The 26,844-nt window shown below is 44.6% G+C and overlaps 1 protein-coding gene across 2 annotated transcripts in view; it reads left to right on the top strand.

Annotated features, from left to right (window-relative positions):
- The window catches only part of RUFY1 (RUN and FYVE domain containing 1), a 60,023-nt gene that overhangs the window by 17,235 nt on the left and 15,944 nt on the right, over window positions 1-26,844 (top strand). For both annotated transcript variants that reach the window (XM_028092619.2, XM_028092617.2), the window contains exons 6-11: window positions 6,753-6,814; window positions 10,049-10,114; window positions 13,154-13,223; window positions 15,591-15,692; window positions 16,652-16,768; window positions 18,530-18,697. In XM_028092619.2, coding sequence (XP_027948420.1) covers window positions 6,753-6,814; window positions 10,049-10,114; window positions 13,154-13,223; window positions 15,591-15,692; window positions 16,652-16,768; window positions 18,530-18,697 — 585 coding nt within the window. The remainder of the gene's footprint in view (window positions 1-6,752; window positions 6,815-10,048; window positions 10,115-13,153; window positions 13,224-15,590; window positions 15,693-16,651; window positions 16,769-18,529; window positions 18,698-26,844) is intronic.

Here is a 26,844-nt window from a genome sequence, read left to right as displayed (position 1 = left end):
GACAAGTCCCAAAGGTTGGGTGGGGACTGGAAGATAAGAGTTGGGAGAGATTGGGGAAGGGAGATGATGCAGGGGGCATGAAATGAAAGCGGGCGGCCAGGAGCAGAGCACCCTGAGGGGGGCAGGACCACCCTCCTTTCTTCCTGCCCGGGAGCAGGTGACCAGGGCTGAGGCCTAAATTCCTGGTGGTGGGGACGGTAAGTGAGTGAGGGGGAGAGACACCTCCCCACCTCCACCCCCGTCAGGGCACGAGTGGCTGTGGCTGAGCGACTGCCTGGCCTGCTTCCCACCGCAAGTTTGGGTACAAAGAATCTAAAGCTTCCCCTAGTCCCTCCCTACCCAAGGCAGCGGTTTTTCTTTTTTCTTTTTTTCTTTTGGTTATAATCTCTCCTCACTTTTTCCCCCTGATAGTTTTGTTGTTTTTGCATGTTGAAGATGTTTCAAAAAATAAAGAGAAGTATTTTTGAAAAGAACCAAAACCTCACACTGAATCCCATTACTCAGAGAGAGCTAATTAATTTAATCCTACATTTTGATATCTGTCCTTTCAACACATGAATAAGGGTGTGTGTGTGTTTTTATATTTTAGAGGTATTTGGACTTTTTTTTTCAAACCAAAATATAATTATTCCAGGCACACACCATTTTGTAATTTTTTTTTTATTTGACACTATGTCCCACATGGCTCTCAATGTCAGTAGAGATATGAGCCATTTAAACGGCTGCACAGCAGAAACATTACCTCAGAGAGACTGTGGATTTGGTCCCAGACCACTGCAATTAAGCAAATATCTCAATAAAGTGAGTCATGACTCTTTGGTTTCCCGGTGCATGTAAAAGTTATGTTTACACTGTCCTGTAGCCTGTCAAGTGTGGGATAGCACCACATCTTTAAAAAAACAATGTGTAAATAAATAATAAAAATAAAAATTAAGCTAAGTAAATTAAAAAGTCAATATAAAGTTTTGTGTTTTTTTAAGATTTTACTTATTAGAGAGAGCGAGCACGAGCAAGGGTAGAATGTCAGAGAGAGAGGGAGAAGAAGGCCTCCCGCAGGGCAGGGAGCCCGATGTGGGGCTCGATCCCAGGACCCTGGGACCATGACCGGAGCCGAAGGCAGATGCTTAACCGACTGAGCCCCCAGGCGCCCCCATACCTTAATTTTAAAATACTTTCTTGCTAAAAAATTCTAACCATCCTCTGAGCTTTCAGTGAGTCATAATCACTGATCACAGATCATCATAACAAAGGTAGAAACAGGAAAAGTTTGAAATACGTGATTACCAAAATGTGACACAGAGACATGAGGGGAGCAAATGCTGTTGGGAAAACGGTGCTGATAGACTTGTCCAACATGGAGCTGCCACATACCTTCAACTTGTAAAAATGCAGTATCTGGGAAGTGCAGTAAAGCAAAGGGCAATAAAACGATGTATGCCTGTATTCATTTTATGAGCATACTGTAATTTATTTAACCAGTACCTTACTTAACTAAGGTTGATTCTGTATTACCACAGTACTGTATTACCACATCCTCATATGTCTTCGTACTGTTGTCCATTGACTTCCTTAGAATAAATTTTGGGATTTCTGTGTTAAAGTAAACATTCTACATTAGTATTACGACATCATGATGTGCATTCTTGATCTTTTTCAATCTCATAGACCAAAACAACTCCTCAGATTTACATTTTTTTAAAAGCATGTTTAATGTGGTTTTTTTTAAAGATTTATCTTAGAGCATGCACCACCAAAGGAGAGGGAGAGAATCTCAAGTAGGTTCCCCGCTGAGCGCAGAGCCCGAGGCAGGACTTGATCTCACAACCTTGAGATCATGACTTGAGCCAAAATCAAGAATCAGTCGAAGGATGCCTGAGTGGCTCAGTCGCTTTAAGCATCTTCTTTCAATCATGATCTTAGGGTCCTGGGATTGAGCCCTGAGTTGGGCTCTCCGCTCAGTGGGGAGTCTGCTTCTCCTTCTCTCTCTGCCCCTCCCCCTGTTCATACGAGTGTGCTCTCTCAAATAAATAAATAAAATCTTCTTAAAGTTTAATTAGGGATGCCTGGGTGGCTCAGTCCGTTGGGCGACTGCCTTCGGCTCAGGTCATGATCCCAGAGTCCTGGGATCAAGCCCCACGTCAGGCTCCCTGCTCACCGGGAAGCCTGCTTCTCCCTCTCCCACTCCCCCTGCTTGTGTTCCCTCTCTCGCTGTCTCTCTCTCTCTCTCTGACAAATAAAATCTTTAAAAAAAAAATTTTTTTAGGGCGCCTGGGTGGCTCAGATGGTTAAGCGTCTGCTTTCGGCTCAGGTCAGGATCCCAGGGTCCTGGGACCAAGTTCTATGTCGGGCTCCCTGCTCAGCAGGAAGTGTGCTTCTCCTTCTCCCTCTGCCGCTCCCCCTGCTCATGCTTTCTCTCTCTCTGTATCTCTCTGTCTCAAATGAATAAATAAAAATCTTTAAATAAGTAAATAAATAAATATTTAATTTAAAAAAAAAGTCACTTAACTGAGCCACCCAGGCACCCCTATTTATTTTTTAAAGTAGGCTCCATGCCCAGTGTGGGGCTTGAACTCACAACCCTGAGATCAAGAGTCACATGCTCTATGATCTGAGCCAACCAGGCGCCCCAGCAGTCACGCTTAATGGACTTTTTCTTTATACCATCTAAGGTATTATGCTTAGAAAGTCCTTTCCCATCTAAAAATTAACCTGATTTTTTAAGTCAACTGTATTTTTTACATTTAAATAATGCCTGTCATTTCTTTTGACATAGTGTGAAATGGGAGTCTAGGTTTCATTTACAAACAGTAAACCGATTTCTCAATATCATGTATCGAGTACATTTTTCTACTAATTTGAAATTTCACCTTTATTTCACACCTTTATGTGTGAAATATCCATAATCCAATGAGGTTTATTTCTGGACTCAGAAGCCTAGTCTCTGAATCTCTTTATCCTATGTCAGCAACAGTCTTTTTTTTTTTTTTTTAAGATTTTATTTATTAGAGTGAGCACAAGTGGGGGTGGAGGGGCAGAGGGAGAGGGAGAGGGCTCCCCACAGAGCAGGGAGCCCGACGCGGGGCTGGATCCCAGGACCCTGAGATCATGACCCGAGCCGAAGGCAGAGCTTGACTGAGCCACCTAGGCGTCCCTGTACTGTTATTTATCGTTATTACCATTATTTAAGAGACAGTCTGAGGGAACCCTTGAAGAGTCCTCTGAAATGACAGTAGTCAGCTGTTTCATTCGTTTTTAGTTTTAAATAGAATTTCTGTATGTGTGTCTGTGCTCACGGTAGAATTTTTTTTTTTAATTCTAGTAAACATATAGCATCATATGAGTTGCAGGTGTACAGTATAGTGATTCCAGGCCTCTGTACATTTCCCTGGTCTGTTCTTCAGCTCAGTGCCTCTCATATGCCACCATGATGCGTGAATGCTTGCTGCTGATGTCTCAGGGGTCTTCTTCCTCATGTTCAGAAAGTACTATTCCAGTCTAATTTATTTTACGTTTTTATTAAAAATGAGCGTGCAGGGCCATCACATACCCTTTTTTGGCATCTTTTGAAATGTCATATCTTTTAACCCATAAATTTAAGTGAATTCATTCAGAGGTTTCCTGTTGTGATATCATCACCCCTGCATTCCTAAAATAAACCCAAAGTGGCCATCGTGTGTGATTCTTCTAGTGTGTGCCTAGATTTAATAGGTCTTTGTCCCTTTGTGGTGTCAGAATTGTGTTAATCTCATAAAATAAGCTGGATAATGTTTTTTTCTTGTTTTCCGGAACTGTTTATAAGAGCAGGAATTATTTTTCTATCTGAAGGTTTCTTCCTGGTGTGATCTCTTCGGCTTTATGCTTTTTTTTTTTGGTCCTAGTTTTTTGACCACTTTAATTTTTTACTTAGCTTTTGGTCGGTTTGTGGGTTTCCTTTGTCTTGGGACAATTTTTTAGTCATTTGTATTTTTCCAGAAGTCATTTATTTCATTCAGATCTATTAGTTACATGAGAGTGTTCCCTCACAGCTTCTTAAAATCTCACTCTTCACATTTGCATACTGTGCACTTGCTACTAAATACTGATCGTACTGGATAGAATTTGTCTACTGTGTTGAATTTGAAGAACCAGTTCTTACTTTTACGGACCAGTTCTGCCTTGGGAGAAGGGCTTTATTTGCTTCCTGATCCATTAATGTCTACTTTGAGTGCTAACGCTCCTTTTTTCTTTCTTTTTTTTTTGAAAGATTTTATTTGACAGAGCATGAGTGAGGGGGAGGAGCAAGGAGAGAGCAAGAAACAGGCTCCCCGCAGAGCAGGGAGCCTGATGTGGGACTAGATCGCAGGACCCCGGGACCATGACCTGAGCCGAAGGCAGATGTTCCACCGACTGAGCCGCCCAGGCGTCCCTCTCTCCTTCTTTCTATTGTTGGGTTTTTTCGCAGTTGAAAATGTATTTCTTTTTTACTTAATTTTTTTAAATTTTATTATTTAAATTTTTTTAAAAGATTTTATTTATTTATTCGACAGAGAGAGATACAGCGAGAGAGGGAACACAAGCAGGGGGAGTGGGAGAGGGAGAAGCAGGCTTCCCGCAGAGCAGAGAGCCTGATGTGGGACTCGATCCCAGGACCCTGGGATCATGACCTGAGCTGAAGGCAGACGCTTAATGACTGAGCCACCCAGGCGCCCCTATTTAATTTTTTTTTTAAGATCTTATTTTTGAGTAATCTCTACATCCATCGTGGGGCTTGAACTCACAACCTCGAGATCATGAGTCTCATGCTCCACCCACTGAGCCAGCCAGGCGCCCTTTATTTATTTTTATTATTTATTGCAAAAGAAATGCATCCTTGTTGAAAAAAGTTTATACAGAAGCATATCAAGTGAAAAGTAAAATTGAAACTCCCCTTCTCCCCTCCCCCGTCAATCCCACTCATCCCCATGGATGACGGTAAAACCTGAGGGGAAAGTCTTTCTAGAACCAGTTCTACTTTTTCTATGCATTTATGTATACATAGGTTTTGTTTCAGATTAAATCCTTTCTCACTCCTATTTCTGGGTAAGGAATCACCAGCCAGGTAACCGGTAGTCATCACTGTATCTCACGGTTGGGGGTTGACTGGGCTGAGAGAGGCAGGCACTTCTTGACTAAGGGCCCTGTGATTGCAGGCAGGTTGGTGGCAGGGGCAGCAATCACTGAGGCTTCCTGTCTTGCTTGTCTGTCTTGGGGCTGAGAAGGGACTCAGTGAGTTGGGACTGGAACAGCAAAGGCTTCTTAGGCACCTCTGTCCTCGTGTTCTTGGCTCCAGGGTAGCCAGAATTCCTCCGTGGAAGCTCAGAACTTCAAAGGTATATGCGCCTCTAGGGAGAGCCAGGAAAAAGCTTTTGTTGCCTTTATTAACGTGGCTGCTGCAGAAATCACAGCAACATTTCTGCTGCTTTTTACTCAAGACAGACCGTGAGGCTGCCCAGGTTCAAGGGTCGGGAATGTAGATTGGTGGGAGGTGCGACAGGGAAGTTATAGAAACCATCACACGTGGCTCTGGCTTTAACATAAATGGTGTTACTATAGGGACACCTGGGTGGCTGAGTCGGTTGAACATCCGACCCTTGGTTTCAGCTCCAGTCATGATATCAGGGTCGTGGGATCAAGCCCCGCTTGGGCTCAGCACAGAGTCGGCTTGAGATTTCTCTTTCTCCTTCTTGCTCTGCTCCTTCCCCCCCCCCCGCCCCGTGCTCATGCTCTCTCTCTCAAATAAATAAATCTTTTTTAAAAAAAATGGTGATACTATAAAGAGTTAATGCTATACCTATCGTCCTGGGATTTAACATTTTCTCCTGGAGCTTTCTTCATGTCATTATACATCCATCCACAGCATTCTTTGTTACAGTTGCATAGGTATCTGTGATTCACCTGTTAAATGAGTGATAAATATCTCTCTATTGATGGACGCAGTTTTCCCTTTTTTCAAATAGGAGTGGCTTCATTTACTCACACTGGAGTAGACAGTGGCAGACCAGCCCCTCATTCTCTCCCGAGTGCTTTATTTCTGGACAAAGCCCTTGACATTCAGATGGGAGAGGTTTGGGTCCTCCCTCGTTCTCCACAGCAGCAGAGAATGTCCCCTGGAAAATGGGATGGGACCATTTCACCCACAATTTAGGGAAGGAAGGAGGCAGAGATGTCAGTTAAGGTTACGTACCATCTTGGTCTAGTGATCCAGGCCTCTTTTTTTTTTTTTTTTAATACTTTGTACCTGAAGAACTTTGTTGATCTTTGTCAGCAACTTGATTGTTGAATAAATACACAAAACTAACCTTGACAAGGGAGTAAAATTTCGGAATAGTCCTTTAAATTCTGATTTTTGTTTAAGATGTATTTATTTATTTAGAGAGAGAGAATCTCAAGCAGACTCCCTGCTGAACATGGCGCCCGATGCGGGGCTTGATCTCACGCCCCTGAGATCATGACCTGAGCCGAAATCAAGAGTCAGTTGCTTAACCGACTGAGCCACCCAGGCACTCCCCCCTAATTTCTGATTTTTAATACGTTTTTCTTCTAGAAGGTGGTAGGGTTATTTTTCTCTTGGTTTGTTTGTTCAGTTGATTGCTATTTTATAGAGCTATTTAGCCCAACTAGATGTTTGTAGGAAAGAGACAGGAATGTAAATACCCTGAATTTTAAAGATGTAAGGTTTGTGGAAAACGGGACAAGTTTCTCTTACTTAAACTTGTACATTTTATGTCAATCAGGTTGGAGTGATTGATTTCTCCCTCTACCTTAAGGATGTGCAGGATCTTGATGGTGGCAAAGAGTAAGTACCATGCTGCATGCTGCGCTCACATGTTTCATGAAATTCTCGGCAAAGAATGCTACATTTGTGTTTGCTTTGTGGGCCATTTTCATTTTCATTGGGCGTTTTTAGTTACAGAAGTAATACATTAATATTCCCATGTGCAAGGAATTGAGCTCTGCAGAATAGAGAGGACAAGTGAAACGTCCCCATTCACACTGCCCCCCCATCTCCAGCTCAGTCCCCTCAGAGGAAGCTGCTCGTGTCTCCTCCCACGGCTTTTCTAAATGCCTTGCGGGGATATATTTGTTGGTAGTATAATTTGCCTTGTGGTTTGTTTGAATATAAATGGGACGGTACTATTATGTAGACATAAGTTGCCCTTGGACTGACTTGTTCTTTGACCCTGGTGTGTCTTGGGTGTCTCTTCATGCCACGTGTAGCTCTCCTTCATGCTGCTAACAAGAGCATTCTTTTAAAGGAGCTATTCTGGGAAAAAAGAGAAACAAAGCAAACAGTGTGTATAACATGCTACCATTTGAATTATGATAAAGAATATACATCCGTATTCATATGTTGCACTTCCATGCGCATGGCCCACTTCTAGAGGAGCAGATAGACCTGCTCACACTGGCTGCGTGGAGAGGAATTGGCCGGGAGGCCGGCATGGGGGGTAGTTTCACTGTAAACCCTTGGGTTGTGTTTGACACTTTTACCACCTGTCTTTCCAACATGTTCCCATAAGGATTTTCACAGTCTCTGTCCCAGCAGCACACCTTATCTGGCAGTGGGAACCCCATTAATGCTTCAGGCATCTTGAGTACAAGGATTCACCCACTTGAGACTTAAACAAAAATACATGCTTGGGGTGCCTGGCAGGCTCAGTCGGTAGAGCATGCAACTCTTGATCTTGGGATTGCAAGTTTGAGCCCCATGTTGGGTGTAAAGATTACTTAAAAATAAAATTTATATATAGTTAATGTAAAGAAATGGAAATAAACTGATTATCAATAAGGAGATAATTGAATAAATTATGGAACATTCAAAATATTCCACTCTGTGATATATTATGCAGACATAACAAATTTGACCGACAGGGTAGGGTAGACTTACAGGGATTTCCACAAGGTATTATCGAGTGAGGAAAGTATGATACTGAGAAGTGTATACAGTTGCCCCCTGAACAACACAGGTGCAAACTGCACAAGTCTACTTATACACAGATTTTTTTTTTAATTTTTTTATTGTTATGTTAATCACCATATATTACATCACTAGTTTTTGGTGCAGTGTTCCATGATTCATTGTTTGTTCATAACACCCAGTGCTCCATGCAGAACGTGCCCTCCTCAATACCCATCACCAGGCTAACCCATCCACCTACCCCCCCTCCCCTCTAGAACCCTCAGTTTGTTTTTCAGAGTCCATCATCTCTCATGGTTCGTCTCCCCCTCTGACATACTCCCCTTTTCTTCCTCTCCTGTTATCTTCTTCTTTTTCCTTTTTCTTAAAATGTGTTGCGTTATTTGTTTCAGAAGTACAGAACTGTGATTCAACAGTCTTGCACAATTCACAGTGCTCACCGTAGCACATACCCTCCCCAATGTCTATCACCCAGCCACCCCATCCCTCCCACCCCCTACCACTCCAGTAACACTCAGTTTGTTTCCTGAGATTAAGAATTCCTCATATCAGTGAGGTCATGTGATACATGTCTTTCTCTGATTGACTTATTTCACTCAGCATAACACCCTCCAGTTCCATCCACGTCGTTGCAAATGGCAAGATACACAGATTTTTTTTTCAATAAATACTACAGCACTGTAAATGTGTTTTCCTTACGATTTTTTTTTTTTAGATTTATTTATTTTAGAGAAGGGGAGGGAGGGGCAGAAGGAGAGGGACAGAGAATCCCAAGCAGACGCTGCGCTGAGTGTGGAGCCTGGCTCGGGACTCGATCTCGCAAACCTGAGATCAGACCTAAGCTGAAATCAAGAGTCAGCCACTTAGGGGCGCCTGGGTGGCTCAGTCGGTTAAGCGACTGCCTTCGGCTCAGGTCATGATCCTGGAGTCCCGGGATCGAGTCCTGCATCGGGCTCCCTGCTCGGCGGAAAGTCTGCTTCTCCCTCTGACCCTCCCCCCTCCCATGTGCTTTCTCTCTCTCTCGTTCTCTCTCTCTCCCTCAAATAAATAAATAAAAATCTTAAAAAAAAAAAAAAAGTCAGCCACTTAACCAACTGCACCATCCAGGCACCCCCCCTCCACCTTATGATATTCTTAATAACATTTTCTTTAACTTATTTCATTGTAAGACTGCAGTATATAATGCACAATAACACACAAAATGCATGTTAATTGATTATGTAATTGGTAAGGCCTCCAGTCAATAGTAGGCTATTAGTAAAGTTTTTGAGGAGTCAAAAGCTATATGCGGGGGTTGGCACCCCTACCCTTGCATTATTCAAGGGTCAACCATATATCATTTTTGTAAACAAACCTAAGAAATCCCTAATATATTTTTTGTGTTTCAATTACATATCCTATCTATATAAAACAGATGGATATTATGATCATATGCATATAGGCTCAACAGACTATTCATGTGGGTTACCTGCAGAGCTATGTGAAGGGCAGAACAGGTAAAAGAAAAAAATCGACCATGCTGAATAACGCAGCACCTGTGTGAACATACGTATGTATGTATGTATGTAAAGAAATTGGGGGCTGGGGGGGAGTCTAACTTTAAAATGTTCAAGCCTTTTCTTTTTTTTTAGCCAGACCGGTCAGCTTTATGTTTTGAAAGCCTCTGGTCTCCTTTTCTGAGCCACCCTCTTTCCCTCAGCACGACAAGGGCTACTTCATTTGCCACCTCAAGGGAGGGCCATTTGCCACCTCGAGGGAGGTCCATTTGCCATGGCCATTGGTGTTTGCATCTTGCGTGCCAGATGGCTTTCTCTCCTCTTCCCAAATGCCTGGCCTGCCAGGGCAGGAGGGTGTCTGCCCGAGGCCTGCTCACGTTTCTGCATCTCCCAAAGCCCTGGCTGCTGTCTCCACCACACCCCACCCCTTGGCCAGCTTTGCTCTCTGTTCACTCTGGGACCGGGACCAGGCAGACATTATTACTGAGGTCTGACTGTCCCTTGGTTTCCTGATGATACTGGTACTTCTTCAAGGTGATCGGCACATTGGGGGATGGTTACAAAGTATTAGCCACGAATTAATGGAATTTCTCTCTTTTTATGCTCTTTTTAAAAGGCACGAAAGAATTACTGATGTCCTTGATCAAAAAAATTATGTGGAAGAACTTAACCGGCACTTAAGGTAGGACTCGGTCCTTTTTCCAGGGTTACAGTTCCTTCTCAATACCTGATAATCGTTTCATGGAACATTTTTGAATCGCCATATATATTCATAACTGACTTTTTTCCCAATCCAAGAAAGAAGGTTATCATGCTTGTGTGTACAGACTGGAGAAGTATGATTTCTTTTTTTTTTTTTTTTTTTTTAAAGATTTTATTTATTTATTTGAGAGAGAATGAGAGATAGAGAGCATGAGAGGGAAGAGGGTCAGAGGGAGAAGCAGACTCCCTGCTGAGCAGGGAGCCCGATGCGGGACTCGATCCTGGGACTCCAGGATCATGACCTGAGCCGAAGGCAGTCGCTTAACCAACTGAGCCACCCAGGCGCCCTGGAGAAGTATGATTTCTTGATAAGGAGCTTTGGGAATTCTTGGGTTTTTTGTTTTGTGCAGTGAGACAATGTAGAAAGCAAACAGATTACACCTTGAATCTCCACCCCTCGCCCCTCAGCCACCCAGTTGGAAGTTGGGAAGCACTCACTGTTCCTGATGGGAATCAGCACACATCCCTCTGGGGTGCCGGGGCAGGATGATAAAAGGGTTGGAAAACCACCAGGCTAGACCTTTGACAACAGTTCAGTAGCAAATAGCAGGCGTCTGTACCTTGATTTTTCATTTTATTGGAAAGCTGCTGCTCTCTTTCATGAAGCACTAGCTGATGGCGGTGTTGGTAGCGAGCGGGCAGAGATGCTCAGTCTGATTGGTGGGGAGACCTGTTGTCACTATGTCTCTGAATCCCCTCCGAGAGTGTGCGGTGCACGGTAGCTCCGCTCCACAGGAGCAGCCCGGCTGCCCCAAGCACCCGTGAGACCACTCAGGGAGCTGGCACGTCGTTGCAGAATGGGGAAAGCTGCTCCACGGTCTCCTTAGGTATGATGTTGGCTGCTATTGTGAGAGATTCTTGATAGGTCCCTCATTTATGGAGCGTTTTTATAAGGAACAGATGTCAGATTTTAGCAAATGCTCTTTCGTATCATTAAGATAATCATGACTTTTATCCCTTAATCTGTATTTGATTAGTAGACGTCTTCATACTGAGCCATTTCTGTATCACAGGGATAAATTCTACTTGATTGTAGTTTTATTTTTTAAAGATTTTATTCATTTGTGAGATAGCATGAGTGGGGGGAGAGCCAGAGGGAGAGGGAGAAGCAGATACCCTTCTGAGCTGGGCGCCTACCTCAGAGCCCGATCCCAGGACCCTCCTTGGGATCATGACCTGACGGGGAGGCAGACGCTTAACCAACTGAGCCACTCAGGCATGCCTTTAGAGTAGTTTTAATAATCATTTTTAATATGTAAACTGACCTAATTATTCTGTAGTTTTTCCTCTCTGGCATGGTGTCAGGTTTATGCAGCTTCACAAAATGAATTAGGAAGAGTTTCTGGTTCATGAGCATTATTTGCTCCTTGAAAACACAAAGCTCGGGGAGCCTGGCTGGCTTAGTGGGTGGAGCATGCGACTCTTGATCCCAAGGTTGTGAGTTTGAGCCCCATATTGGGTGTAGAAATGACTTTAAAAAATTTTTTCTTAAAACAGAAAATGTGAAGCTCAAAGCCTTTATTGAGGCAGTACTTTGTCAACTTCTCAGTTTTTCCTAAGTTTGGTTATCTGGATTTTTTCCTTCTGAGGATATGTCTCTTTTGGTCATTTAGATTTTCTAAGAAAAGCATAAATTTTAGTGACATTTTCTAAGTTATATAGTTGGGATAGAACTGAAAATTGTGGGGCGCCTGGGTGGCTCAGTCGTTAAGCGTCTGCCTTCAGCTCAGGTCATGATCTCAGGGTCCTGGGATCAAGCCCTGCATTGGGCTCCCTGCTCAGCAGGAAGCCTGCTTCTCCTCCCACTCCCCCTGCTTGTGTTCCCTCTCTTGCTGTGCCTCTCTCTGTCAAATAAATAAATAAAATCCTTAAAAAAAAAAAACTGAAAATTGTATACTTTTAAAATCTGTAATTCCCAGGGAGCCTGGGTGGTTCAGTCAGTTAAGCATCTGATGCTTGATTTTGGATCAGGGCTCGATCTCAGTCATGACTTCAAGGCCCCACCCCACCCCCCGTTGGGCTTCACCCTGAGTTTGGCACCTACTTAAAAAAACAAAAGCAAAAACCCTGTAATTCCCTCCACATCTTTTGTGTTCCCTTTCTCATTTTGTGTCACTGTGTTTTAATTTTTCTCCCCGCTTCAATGCTCGAACCTTGATTCATTAGCCTCGCCAGGTTTGTTTCTTTGTCCTCCCCTCACTGGCAAAACGCACCAGTTTGCGGCAGTAGGGCCTGTTGCCTAAAAGTACAGGTTCTGGAGCCAGACCACCTGGGTTCAGATCCTGGCGCCCCTCCAGAGGGGGATGAACGTGAGTGAGTTTTCTAGTGTAAAGTTACGGTTTCCTCATCTGTGAAATAGGTAACAGTAAGATTTGCCCACAGTGTCGTGGGGAGGGTCACATGAGCTGATGCATTGAAAGTGCTTAGAACAAACAGGGCCTGGCACATCATCCAAAAAGGAAGTTATTGCTTGTTAATGTTGCTGTATTTTTGTTTATCAAATTTACATTCGTTTGACATGTTTTTCAGTAGAAAAGTAGTACGGATTAAAGAGTATTTGAAAAATGAGGCAAAGTATAAAAAAAAAAATTAAAAAACCACCTTTGCTCCTACAACCCCAAAGTACCAATATCTTCTTACAGATATTGATCTGTATACGTGGCCGCCAGCACATTTTGGTTCCCATGTATCGTGTTAGGGAGAAAAAAACTATTTCCTTTCCAGTTGGCTAAAAAAGAAATGGATAGCATATTTTGGGGGAAAGACATTGAAATCTTTGTAGTAAATGTATACACACGCACCCATACATACATATTTAGAATTCTCATCTCTGAGTTCGTTGGAGACCCTTGGCTCTCCATCCATCCCACAGGAAACCTAGGAATCTGTTCTCATTGTTCACAGCCTGGGGAAACAGCCTTTATAAGCTCACTGTTACTTAATGTGTTGTTTTCTCTAGCTGCACAGTTGGGGATCTTCAAAGCAAGATAGATGGCTTGGAAAAGACGAATTCAAAACTTCAAGAAGAGGTTTGTAACTTACTGAAGTTCTTAGAACAGAATGGCCCAAGGTGAAGAGACGGTATGGTTGGTGTATCCGACCAGAGCTTCTCGCTGGTCGGAATGGGAATTGCTAAGTTTGGATTAAACTGCATGGGGGGGTCAGGCGTTCTCAGAGTTCTGCATCCTCAGAATGTCCGTGTTCAGCGCTGTCTGGGGCTTCCTGTGAGCCAGTGCAGCTGATCATGAGCCAGTTCTAAGGGACTTAGGTTTTACCACCTCACAGTGCACCCGGGGAAGACCAGGCGTCCTTGGGAAAGCCCAGCTCCTGTGGTGAATGTGCTTCTCTCTTCCTCTTTACCCACCTTCCTCTGATGTAGTCTGTCCCCTTGCTGCCCAGAAGGCACAGACTCTGTTATGAGGTAAAAGTAACCCTCGCCCACCCCTTCCGTGTTTCGGCCTCTCAGGAGCATGGAACCAGTCTCCCCACAGTGTGGTCTTTCTCTGCTTTCTCACTAGGAAGAGAGAGAATGAAAGGACAGGAAGAAGGAGGGCTGAGGCCGAGGAAGAAAGCTTGCTGCCAGCTGCCCGGCAGTCTCCTTGGTGGACACATCTTGTCTCCTGTTAGCAGGAGGGGGGTTGCTCAGCCTTTCTGAGGCTTTCCACAGGTAGCGGTCCCTGGCTACTCGGGCCTCCCCACCAGGTCTCCCTGGGGAGAAAGAGGGCTGTGACAGGGGCCAGGGCGTGACCCCCACCTCGGTGTGGAGGCAGGTTATGGCCAAAGGAGAGACGCAGAGCATGCCTCTGTATGGAGGGCCCAGTTTAAGGCATCCTTTAAACTGACCGCTCTCTCCCACGGGGCCAGCCCTGAAAAGCTTTAAGGAGAGGAGCTCAGATTTGTGTGAGGAGAAGGAAATTCAAAGGTGGCATTCATAGATGGGCTCCCCGGGAGCAGCTTCACCACACTTAGAATTGGAGGACCCTGTTTCCCTTGGGTGGGTCTGAGCCTCTGAGCCTCAGTTTAGGTAGGCAGGTCTTTGGGCTTCATGTTCTCATCCCCAGATTAGATGATAACCCATACCTTACAATGTTGTTGTAGAAATTAGGTAAGTGTTATATAAATGTGCCTAATACAACACTTGGCACGTGGAGACATTAGCTGATTTTAGATCAAACAGATTGATCTTTTGTTCTCCCTGGCGAGGTGGCATACTTTCAGTGACGGTCTAATTTTAGCTTTTGGAACTAAACAGCTGGGTTATTTTTTCCTTTAAAGGCCAACAATTGTAATAGAAAACATGCTTTAGAGAAAAGTCCCTCTCTTCAGGGTGTGCTCTCTCCGTCTTCAGAGAGCGGATGGGAATTAGCGTCCAGCTTTTGCCTGCTTCTTCCCTTGTAGCAACTAGCACCTCCTAGAGCCTTAAAGTTTCTTATTTAGGTGCAGCAGTTTATGGTTAGTCGTGAGTTCTGAGTCCCCTTGGACTTAGATGCTGTTGATGAAGAGGAGCAAGGAGTTCAGTGGTTCAGGGCCCCCCTCAGTGAGTGACGCCAAGAGCACAGCCAAGTTCCGGTCTTCTTTCCCCTTCCCCAGCCTTCGCTTCTCTCTCCAGGCTGTGTTCGGAGGCTGGATAAGGAGAGGTTGGTGGGTGTGCTCACGCCTCTGCCTGCCTCTCCTGAGAGCCTCCCCTCAGCAGGTCTGTGAAGGTGTCCTGTTTGTATACATTTTGCCCTAAACTGTGGTAACTCAAGGACAGGAAGATGCTCTCCAGGGCCTGTCTTCAGTGGTTTGGTTGTGATTCCTCCCCCAGAAGGCTTTCACTCTCCCTCTAGGGATAAAATATCCTTTTGCTTCTTGGCTGGAAAAACTGAAAAGAATGAAGAATCAGAACAAAAGCCCATAATCCCTTTACTAAGTAAGAGCTACTGTTATCATTGGTGTTTACATAGTCCCCAACTTTTCCCACCCATTTTTAACCTAGGTGATTTTTTTTTTTGATTAGAGATGAGAACATCCTTTATAAACCTGCCTTTTTTCCGTATTGATATTCCACCCTAAGTATGTTCTCAAGTCATTAAAAGCCTTTGCAGACATTCTCATAACTACATGTTTGTCTGATGCTCCCACTGCCATTCGTTAAACCTTTATTCTAGTATTGGACATTCAAGTGTCTGTCATAATTTGTGTCCGTAAATTTTTTACATTAACTAGTTGGCTCTCATTTTTTTAAAACTGTGTCAATATATTACCTATTCAAAACCAAGAAATAAAATAAAAAACAAAATATCAAATACGTGGAAATCCATCGTCACTTGCGAAGGTGCCAGACGTCAGCTTTTAAATTTGGAACAGTAAGATTAATTTTGACGTTAAGAAACATAAAAATCTTTCTTTATCAGCTTTCAGCTGCAACAGACCGGATTTGTTCGCTTCAAGAAGAGCAGCAACAATTAAGAGAACAAAACGAGTTAATTCGCGAAAGAAGTGAGAAGAGCGTGGAGGTGAGACGCTGGCCCCACGGCAGGGTGGTGCGCCGCACGGACGCACACGTCATACACACGCGCCTGCCGCACCCACATGCACGTCACGCACGCGCGCGTTCCCGGCCGACCTCAAGCTCCCTGTGCGGCGGTGACGCAGGCCGCACGCACGTACACGTCACACACGCGCGCGTTCCCGGCCGACCTCAAGCTCCCTGTGAGGCGGTGACGCAGGCCGCACGCAGTGCCCGGCTGCCGTGTTTGGTGCCCCTGCGCCATCCTACCCGGCTCGCGGGCCGCATGGCCCGCTGCTCCCCCACCTGTGGGCCCTCGCACTCGGAGCCTTGGCTCTGGTGCCGGGGGGCTCTGTGATGCCACCCCCGGCGCCCTTCGGTGGGCCCTCCCCTCCGCCCTGCTGTCCCAGCTCTTTGCGCCTCCCGACGTGAGAGACCCGCTTTGCTGTGCTGCAGAGCTGCTGGCTGGCACCGTCTTACCTGATGACCGGAGAACAGAGAGGCCGTAGCTGGTTCATCTCGAAACCCACCCAGTGCTGGAGAACATGCCGGATGAATGAATCCGCGCTGAATGAGGGCCTTTCCCACTAGGAACAACTGCTCTGCTCTAAAGAAAACTAAATACAAATCATTTTCCGAACCTAACTTTTCAAAAGTCTGTTGGCTTGCTTTCATCCTTCAAGTTCAAAGAATTTTTTGAGATGTCTTTTAACCTTTCTCTAGTATGCTTAAAAAATAGGAATTATCCTACATCTTTAAAAATTATGGCTTTTTTTTTTAATTTTTTTTTCTCTTAGTTTAAATTGGCTCCATGCCCAAGGCGGGGCTTTGAACTCATGACCCTGAGATGAAGGGTCACATGCTTTACCGACTCAGCCAGCCGGGCATCCCTATGGCATATTTTAAAATACTTGTAGTTCGTTTCCATAAGCAAACCATTCCTCTGGGTGTTCTTGTTTGATACAGATAACAAAACAAGACACAAAAGTTGAGCTGGAGACTTACAAGCAAACTCGGCAAGGTCTGGATGAAATGTATAGTGATGTGTGGAAGCAGCTAAAAGAAGAGAAGAAAGTCCGTTTGGTGAGTGTGCAGGACTGAGTGTCTTTAGAAGGTATTCCCCAGTAGCCCGCCAGGTTCTTCGTATGCACGTTTCACACACGTGGTTAGATCTGCTTTTAAAAACAAATGAGTTTTTTGGGACACCTTGGTGGTTCAGTCCATTAAGCATCTGCCTTTGGCTGGGGTCATGATCTCAGGGTGGTGGGATCCAGCCGGGAGTCGGACTACCTGCTCAGAGGACAGTCTCCTCCCTCTGCCTCTCCCCAACTCATGCTCTCCTTTCTCTCACTCTCTCAAATAAATAAAATCTTTAAAAAAATAATAATTTTTCATATAAAGTTTGTTTTTTAATTTTTCTTTAAAAACTCTATTTATTTGAGAGAGAACGAAAAAGCACAAGCAGGGGGAGCAGCAGAGGGAGAGGAAGAAGCAGGCTTCCTGCTGAGCAGGGAGCCCGATTCGGGATTCGATCCCAGAACCCTGGGATCATGACCTGAGGCAAAAGCAGACGCTTAACCATCTGAGCCACCCAGACGCCCTATATAAAGTTTTTAAAGTATGAAAAAATATATTCATGGGGAAGCAGAAATTGTCCCTTTTAAAAAAAAATTTTTTTTAAGGGGTTACTTAGTTTACCACTAAGTTCTGCATTTTTTCCAATTTTATAAACCTTTGTCAGGGATTACCGTGAGACCAGATTCATGGTTGCTTTGCCAGTACAGCTCCCTCAGTCACAGCCTCTAGTCTGTTTCTTTCCACCTAATCTCCATGCCAGCGACCAGTATTTTGTTTTTTATGTTATTTTAGTAGGCTCCACACCCATCATGGGGCTTGAACTCACAACCCTGATCAGGAGTTGCAGGTGCTACCAACTGAGCCAGCCAGGCGCCCCAGCCAGTGTTTATTTTGTTTTTGTTTTTTTTTTTTAAGATTTTTATTTATTTATTTGACACAGAGCACACAAGCAGAGGGAGTAGCAGGCAGAGGGAGAGGGAGAAACAGGCTTCCCGCTGAGTGGGGAGCCCGATGCTGGGCTCAGTCCCAGGACCCTGGTTTCATGACCTGAGTCACTTAACGACTGAGCCACCCAGGCGCCCCCCAGCCAGTGTTTTTTATTAGACCCAGCTGTTGGATCTGCTTTGTTTCTTTGCACCGATGTAGAGACATGTGTCCTGAGTTACCCAGGACAGAACTAGTTCAGCATGGTTGCACCCTTGTTGGCCTTAATCTAGCAACCCATTCCAAAAACTCTGACATGGCAACATCACATTGCTGAGCAGACATTTTTTCAGGCTGTGCATTCTAGTCTTCAGGTTTAAAGAACATGGTTGCGGGCGCCTGGGTGGCTCAGTTGGTTAAGCGACTGCCTTCGGCTCAGGTCATGATCCTGGAGTCCTGGGATCGAGTCCCGCATCGGGCTCCCTGCTCAGCAGGGAGTCTGCTTCTCCCTCTGACCCTCTTCCCTCTCGTGCTCCCCATCTCTCATTCTCTCTCTCAAATAAATAAAATCTTAAAAAAAAATTAAAGAACGTGGTTGCTAGAACCCGAGGCTGAGTGCCACCTACCAGCTTTCTGTTGTCCGCATACAGAGCCAGTATTCGTTATACAAAGAGAAAAAGGGAAAAACTTAATCTAGTAGTGCTCCAGACAGACTCTCATAAATCTCCCTAACCTATTCTGACTTTGGGTTTTTTATTTCTGGCAGTTCCCAGAATACAGCCTCAGGTAAACACACCTCTGTGTCTACTTCAGTAACACTTTTGTTATCAATACTCTCTTAAGGAACTAGAAAAAGAACTGGAGTTACAGATTGGAATGAAGACAGAAATGGAAATTGCCATGAAGCTTCTAGAAAAGGACACCCACGAGAAGCAGGACACCCTGGTCGCCCTCCGCCAGCAGCTGGAAGAAGTCAAAGCAATTAATTTACAGATGTTCCACAAAGTTCAGGTGGGAGTTGGCTTTGTGTCCGTCCCACAGCCCCACAGCCTGGCTTCCTGCTGCTTGTTGCACACTGCCTCTTGTTCTGTCTCCACTCTTCCTGCAGGAGAGGGAGGACACATCTGTGAGGCGTTCGCATGCGGTGGGCCCGGTCCTTAGGCCCTATCACGCGTTCCTGTGCTTATTTTATTTGGGCCTCCCAGCAGTCCCCAAGAAAAGTTTATAATGTGGGGGGAACGTAAGTGACAGGGCAGAACCCAGTGACTGCATCACATGCCTGGGCTGGCCCAGCACCTAAGTAGAGCTGACAACGCAGCTGTGTCTTCTGCATCCAAACCCGCACTCAGCCTGTTGTTCCCTCCACTGTCTCCCTAGTGTCTGTTCCCTTCTGCTTCAGTGACTAGTTGTCTGCCCCCAGGAGATGGAGAAGCAGAGTAAGGAGCAATATAAGTTAGGATGGTCTTTTCAAGCTTTGCCGAGACGCTTATCTTGCCGAGTTTCCCACCACACAGCTAGCGGCCCGTCTCTCCTGTCGTGCTGGAGGTCCAGGGGAGCTGGCCCAGAAAGGGGCGATTGTGCCACGGTTTGAAAGCTAGCATCGAAAATCACACAGCTTGGGCGCCTGGGTGGCTCAGTCGTTAAGTGTCTGCCTTTGGCTCAGGTCATGATCCAGGGTCCTGGGATCGAGCCCTGCGTGGGGCTCTCTGCAGGAAGCCTGCTTCTCCCTCTTCCCCTCCCCCTGCTCACGCTCGCTCTTTCTCAAATAAAAAATCTTTAAAATAAAAAATAAAATTGCAAATCTTTCTTGTCCAGAAGCTACGGCAGTGCCTAGGACCATCCTCTGTCCTTCTCAAAACTTTTTTTTGAAGTTCTGTTTTCTGTTTTTAATGCCCACACTGCCCCACTTCCTCTTCCCTGTCATGCATCTGTGTGAGAGATGGCGTGAGGGCAGACACGTATGTTCTTTTGTCCTGCCTTTTTTAAACTCTTATGTAACTGACATTATACATAGTAGCAGCAGTTGGAAATTAAAGTATAGGGAGAAAATGGAAAGTAGTTTTGCTGTTTTCCCTCCTGTACATGCTCTGTTTTAATTTGTTTGTGTTTTCTTCTGCTTTGGGTCCGGCTGTAAAGGTAATCTTAATGCACGTTAGGGGAAGCCATCCTGCCATAATAACTTAGCAGACCCTAAAATAGCATTCCAGACCAGTGGTCCCTCAGGGACCCAGGCTCCAGCTGCCATGCTTGCCGGCAGAAGGGGAGAGAAAAGCAGAAGTCCAGAGGCAGGATTTCCTCACAGACAGAGAGAAGTTGCACACGTCATTCCACTGGATTCCACAGCAAAGGGCGAGGCAGCACGGCCAGGCATGGCTGCGAGCGGAGCCTGGGGCCGGCGTGCCTGGGCTGCCAGCCCGATGAAGGGGAGCACAGGGATTAATTGATGTGTTGTCGCTCTCCCCCATCGGCCCCACGAGCTCCTGGAAGTCCCGTCCAGTCCCAGAGTCCTCACTGTCCGCAAACCCTGGGTGTCGGGCAGCACTCTGCACGGATCCCACCAGGCCTGTGTTTGAACCACAAGACCAACTGTCTTTCACGTTGACCCATCCCACCCAGCATAGAATGGTGGGGCCAAAACACGATTGCCAAATGCCTATTTGCCAAGGGAAATTAGGGACACACAGAGCAGACCCCGGCCGGCCGCAGCCCTCGCTGTGTTTCTGGGCAGGAACTGTGAAGGCTCCCCTCCCTCTGTCAGCTGAAGAACTTGTCCGCGGACCGCCGTGGTCCCTGAGACGTCCACCGTCTCCATGGCCCATGGGAAGCGGGCTCCCAAGGGGCGCGGGGCCTTCCCAGTGGCTGCGCACCTGTTGCAGCCGGCTTGTTCCTGGCATCAGTTTGCTGGCCTGGAGGTTGTCTGAAGGATCAAACAGTCACAGATGTTCTTCGGGCCTGACTATGGGTTTTTGACAGTGCAGTCCCCTCGGTCATTGTGTGTGTGTGTTTCTCCTCAGTCCCTGTGTCAGTGCCCACAGTTTAGTGGCCCATTTATTAAGCGCAGTTCTCGTGCCTGCCTCAGTCTCTCCCTCCCTCGCTCCCTTCCTCCCCTCAGCAGCCCGCACCCCTGACCTGCTGCAGGATGCCGTGGGGCCTCCGGGCCTCACTTGCCAGTTTCTCTCACTTCCTTCAGGCGCAGAAGTGGGTAGCTTTTCTAACACGTCCGTCCCCTACCCTTGGACTCCGCTCCTGTCTCCGCAGCCCCCTCGCTCACGGCCCCCGTGGCTGCCCTCCGGCTCTTCACAGCCACAGCCTCTGGAGCCCTGGCGTGGTTGGCATGGCTTCCACGCCCGGGCTGGGGCAAGTGGCAGTTTTGCTCATTGTTTGCCACAATTAACAAGGGTCACCAGCTCCCCGGCTTGTCACCCCTGCTTTGACAGCGCCCGGCCCTGGTCTGCTGAGTCAGTGCTGCGTACTGTACATTTCCTGGCTCAGGGGCTTCGTGAGTGTCCCTCGGTGTGGGGTCCGCTGTCATAAAACATCCCTTGTTTTCTTTTCTCCTCATGCCCACTCCCATCCTTGTTCCTCTGGGCCTACGTTCTAGAGTGTTTATTTTTGTATGGATAGTTGTCATTCTAAAATGCACATCATCTTGAGGATGTGAATTTTAATTTACATGGGTGATATTGTGCATGGCTCTCTTCCTTTTCCCCCCTCAGAGCTACATGCAGCTGGGGGTGCACCTGGTTTGGGCTTTGAAGGGGTTAGTCCTGGTGTATGCGGTCACTGCTTCTTGCCCATCCCCGCGGTGGTGGACACTTCCTGCCACTCCGCCGGCACGAACACCCCTGTAGTGGCTGGTCTATACGTCCCCCCCAGGGGCTCTGGAGGGGTGCAGGGGGGGCGTCTCTCAGGCCCATGCTTTGGGTCCTTGGTTTGTGGAAGCCCAGCTGCATCGCTTTCCAGAAGGGCTGCACGAGCACGCGCCGCCCCCTCCAGCGCGCTCTGCTGACATCTGTATTCTGTGTGCTTGTTTTATATGCATTTGTTCGCCTAGTGAGTGTCAGCAGCATCCCTTTGTATGTTTTTTAGCCTTTTGTTTCCCGTTCTTGTCTGTTCATACTTTTTGTCCTGGTTTTCTTTCTTTTTTTATTTTATTTTATTTTATTTTATTTATTTTATTTATTTTATTTATTTATTTTATTTATTTTTATTTATTAGAGAGAGACAGCACAAGCAGGAGGGGAGAGGGAGACTCCCCGCTGAGCAAGGAGCCTGACGCTGGGCCTGATCCCAGGACCCTGGGATCATGACCTGAGCTGAAGGCAGACGCTTCACCAACTAAGCCACCTAGGCCCCCAGTCCTTGTTTTCTTCTTTAAATTGAAATTTAGTTGACATTAGTTGCAGGTGTACAACATAGTGAATCAAGTTGTTACACAGAGCTCATCGTGAAAAGTGCCGTCCCCATCTATCACCACACAATATCATTACAGTGTTATTGACTGTATTGCCTGTCCTATATTTTCATCCCCATGACTTCTTTAATTTGTAAGTGGAAATTTTACCTCTTAATCTCCTTTACCTATTTCTTTCATCCCCCACCCCTCTAGAAGCCACCAGTTTGTTCTCTGTATTTTCTTGTCTTTTTCTGGTTTGTTTTCTGGATTCCACATATAAGTGAAATCATATAGTTTTTGTCTTTCACTTTCTGACTTATTTCACTTAGCATGATGCCCTCTAGATCCATCCATGTTGTTGCAAATGGCAAGATCCCATTCTTTTCTATGGCTGAGTAATACTCCATTGTGTGTACACACCACATCTTCTTTATCCATTCATCCGTTGATGGACACTTGGGCTGCTTCCATATCTTGGCCCTTTGGAAATAATGCTGCAGTAAACGGGTGCAAGTATCTTTTCAAATTTGTATTTTCATTTTCTTCGGTGAAATTACTGGATCATATAATACTTCTGTTTTTACTTTTTTGAGGAACCTCCAGTCTGCTTTCCACAGTGGCTGCACCAGTCACCTGTCTGTTGGCCATCTGGATGTCTTCTGTAGGAAAACACGTATATGGGTCCTCTCCATTTTTAATCAGATTATTTTTAGCCGTGGTTTATTGTAGGAGTTCTTTGTATATTTCGGATACCAGCCCCTTATCGGACATCTCATTTACAAATGTCTTCTCCCATTCAGGAGGTTACCATTTCATTTTGTTGATGGTTTCCTTCAGTATGCAAAAACTTTTTAGTTTGATGTTGTCCCGATAGTTTATTTTTACTTTTGTTTCCCTTGCCAGAAAAATGTTGCTAAGGCCAAATATCCCAGGAGATTGCACTATGCTTTCTTTTTGGATTTTTATGGTTTCAGTTCTCACATTTAGGTCCTTAATCCATTTTGAGTTTATTTTTGTGTGTGGTGTATGAAAGTGGTCCAGTTTCATTCCTTTCTATGTAGCTGTCCAGTTTTCTCAACACCATTTGTTGAAGACATCGTATATTCGTATATTCTTGCCACCTTTATGGCAGATTGACAGTATGAGCTTGGGTTTACTTCTGGGCTCTCTCGTCCTGTTCCATCAATCTAGGCATCTGTTCCTGTACAAGTACCGTATTAATTCTTGCAACCTGTGAGCGTGGTCTGGCTTTCTATCATCTTCAGTTTTTTTCAATCCATGTCTTACAGTCTTCATAGTATAGGTCTTTGACCCCCTTGGTGAAGTTTATTCTTAGATATTTTATTATTTTTGATGCAATGATAAATGGGGTTTTTTTTCTTAATTTCTTTGTGCTACTTTATTAGTGTATAGAAATACGACAGACTTCTGTATATTAATTTTGTATCTGCAAACTTACTGAATTCATTTATCTGTTCTAAAATTTTTTTGGTAGAGTCTTTCAGGTTTTCTGTATAGAGTATCATGTATTTGCACATAGTGACAGTTTTACTTCTTTTTACCATTCTTACCAACCTGGATTCCTTTTATTTCCTTTTGTTGTCTAATTACTGTGGCTAGGACGTCCAGTTCTATGTTGAATAAAAGTGGGGAGAGTGGACATCCTTGTCTTGTTCCTGACCTTAGAGGAAAAGCTCTCAGTGTCTCCCCATCAAGTCTGATGCTAGCTGTGGGTTTATCATATATGGCCTTTATGATGTTGAAGTATGTTCCCTCTGAACCCACTTTGTTTTGTTTTGTTTTTTTTTTAAAGATTTTATTTATTTATTTGAGGAGAGAATGAGAGAGAGAGAGCACATGAGAGGAGGGAGGGTCAGAGGGAGAAGCAGACTCCCTGCTGAGCAGGGAGCCCGATGTGGGACTCGATCCAGGGACTCCAGGATCATGACCTGAGCCGAAGGCAGTCGCCCAACCAACTGAGCCACCCAGGCGCCCTGAACCCACTTTGTTGAGAGTTCTTATCACAAATGGATGTTATATTTTGTCAAATATTTTTTCTGCATCTATTAAGATGATCATATGGTTTTTACCCTTCATTTTGTTAATATGTTGTATCACGTTGATTGATTCGCAGATATTAGGCCAGCTCTGCATCCTGGAATAAATCCTGTTTGACTGTGGTGAATGATCCTTCTAATGGATCATTGCATTCAGTTCACCAATATTTTATTAAGGATTCTTGCATCGGTCTTCATCAGAGATGTTCACCTGTAGTTTTCTCTGTAGTGCCTTTGTTCTGGTTTTGGTATCAGGGCACTGCTGGCCTCACAGAATGAATTTGGAAGTTTTCCTTCCTCTTCAGTTTTTTTTTGGAATAGTTTGAGAAGATTAATTATTAACTCTGTTTAAATAAATATTTGGTAGAATTCCCCTGTGAAGCCATCTGGTCCTGGACTTTTGTTCATTGGGAGTTTTTTTTATTACAAATTTAGTTTCACCACTAGGAACTGGTTATTTCTTCCTGATTCAGTTTTGGAATTTCATAGGTTTCTCATTTCTTTTAGGTTGTCCAATGTGTTGGCATATGATTTTTCATAGTTGTATCTTATAGTCCTTCATATTTCTGTGGTGTCAATTATTACTTTTCCTCTTTCATTTCTGAATTGATTTATTTGAGTCCTTTCTTGATGAGTTTGGGTAAAAGTTTATCAAAGTTTTGTTTATCTTTTCAAACAACCAGCTCTTGGTTTCATGTGATCTTTTCTATTGTTTTTTAAGTCTCTGTTTCCCTTAATCTACTCTTATCTCTATTATTTCATTCCTAGGACTGATTTTGGGCTTTTGCTCTTCTTTTTCTAGCTGCTTTAGGTTTAAGGTTAGATTGTTCCTTTGAGATTTTTCTTGTTCTGGAGGGAGGCCTGTATCACTTTAAACTTCCTTCTTAGAACTGCATTTGCTGTATCCCAAAGATTTTGGACCATTGTGTTTCCATTTTCATTTGTCTCCAGGTACTTTTTTAAATTTCTCCTTTGATTTCTTGGTTTGACCATTTTGTTGTTTAGTAGCATGTTGTTTAGCTTCCACGTGTTTGTGTTTCTTCTGTGTTTTATTGTTTTTCTTCCCTGTAGTTGATTTCAAGTTACATACTGTTGTGGTGGGTAAAGATGCTTGATACGATTTTTCGTCTTCTTAAATTTATTGAGTCTTCTTAAATTTATTGAGATTCCTTTTATGGCCTACCGTGATCTATGCTAGAGAATGTTTCATGTGCACATGAAGAGAATGTGTATTCTGCTGCTTTAGGAAGGAATGTTCTGTATGGATAAGTCCATCTGCTCCAGTGTATCACTCAAAGCCTCTGTTTCCTTATAGATTTTCTGCTTGGATGATCTACCCATTGATGTAAGTGGGGTATTAAAGTCCCCTACTATTGTATTACTGTCAGTTTCTATCTTAATGTTTGTTAGTAGTTTCTTTATGTATTCAGGTGCTCTGGTGTCAGTTGCACAGATATTTACAATTGCTACATCTTCTTGCTGGATTGATCCCTTTATCATTATATAATGCTATTTTGTCTGACATAGGTACTACTACCCCAGTTTTTTTTGTTTGTTTGTTTGCCTCCATTTGCATGCAATATGTTTTTCTATCCCTTCCTTCACTTTCAGTCTATATGTTTTTAGGTCTGAAGTGAGTCTCTTGGAGGCAGCATATAGATGGGTCTTGTTTTTTTATCTGTCACCCTGTGTCTTTTGATTGGAACGTTTAGACCATTTACATTTAAAGTTACTACTGACGGGGTGCCTGGGTGGTTCAGTCAGTGGAGCATCCGACTCTTGGTTTCAGCTCAGGTCATGATCTCAGAGTTGTGAGAATGAGCCCCAAGTCACTCTCCCTGCTCAGCACAGAGTCTTCTCTCCCTCTGCCCCTCCTCTCACTTGCACACTTGCACACGTGTGTGCTCTCTTTTATTTAATAAATAAATTAATAAATAAATAAAACTTAAAAATAAAAGGGGCGCCTGGGTGGCTCAGTTGTTAAGCGTCTGCCTTCGGCTCAGGTCATGATCCCAGGGTCCTGGGATCGAGCCCCTCATCGGGCTCCCTGCTCAGCAGGAAGCCTGCTTCTCCCTCTCCCACTCCCCCTGCTTGTGTTCCCTCTCTCGCTGTCTCTCTGTCAAATAAAATCTTTTAAAAATAAATAAAGAAAGAAAGAAAGAAAGAAAGAATAAAGCTATTACTGACAGGTATGTACTTACTGCCTTTTTGTTCATTGTTGTGTGGTTGTTTTTGTAGTTCTTCTCTGTTCCTTCTCTTGCTCTCTTCCCTTGTGATTGATGGCTTTCTGTAGTGTTGTGCTTAGGTTCCTTTCTCTTTACTTTTTGTGTATCCATTGTAGGTTTTTGATTTATGGTTACCATGAGGTTCATATATAACATTCTGAGTATATAACAGTTTATATTAAGTTGAGGGTCTCTTAAGTTTGAACACATTCTAAAAACACTACATTTTGGGGCACCTGGGTGGCTCAGTCAGTTAAGGATCTGCCTTCGGCTCAGGTCATGATCCCAGGGTCCTGGAATTGAGCCCCACTTTGGGTTCCCTGCTCTGTGGGAAGCCTGCTTCTCCCTCTCCCTCTGCCTACAGCTCCCCCTGCTTGCGCCCTCTCTCTCACTCTCTTTCTCTGTCAAATAAATAAATAAAATATTTAAAAATAAGTAAATAAAGGCACTAGGTTTTTACTCCCTTTTTATGTATATAAT

Source organism: Eumetopias jubatus, unplaced genomic scaffold (assembly GCF_037043125.1).
Source record: "Eumetopias jubatus isolate StellerSeaLion01/CBP00866 unplaced genomic scaffold, mEumJub1_p1.0 scaffold_5, whole genome shotgun sequence".
Taxonomy (NCBI): Eukaryota; Metazoa; Chordata; class Mammalia; order Carnivora; family Otariidae; genus Eumetopias; species Eumetopias jubatus.
This window is presented reverse-complemented; position numbering and strand designations above follow the sequence as displayed.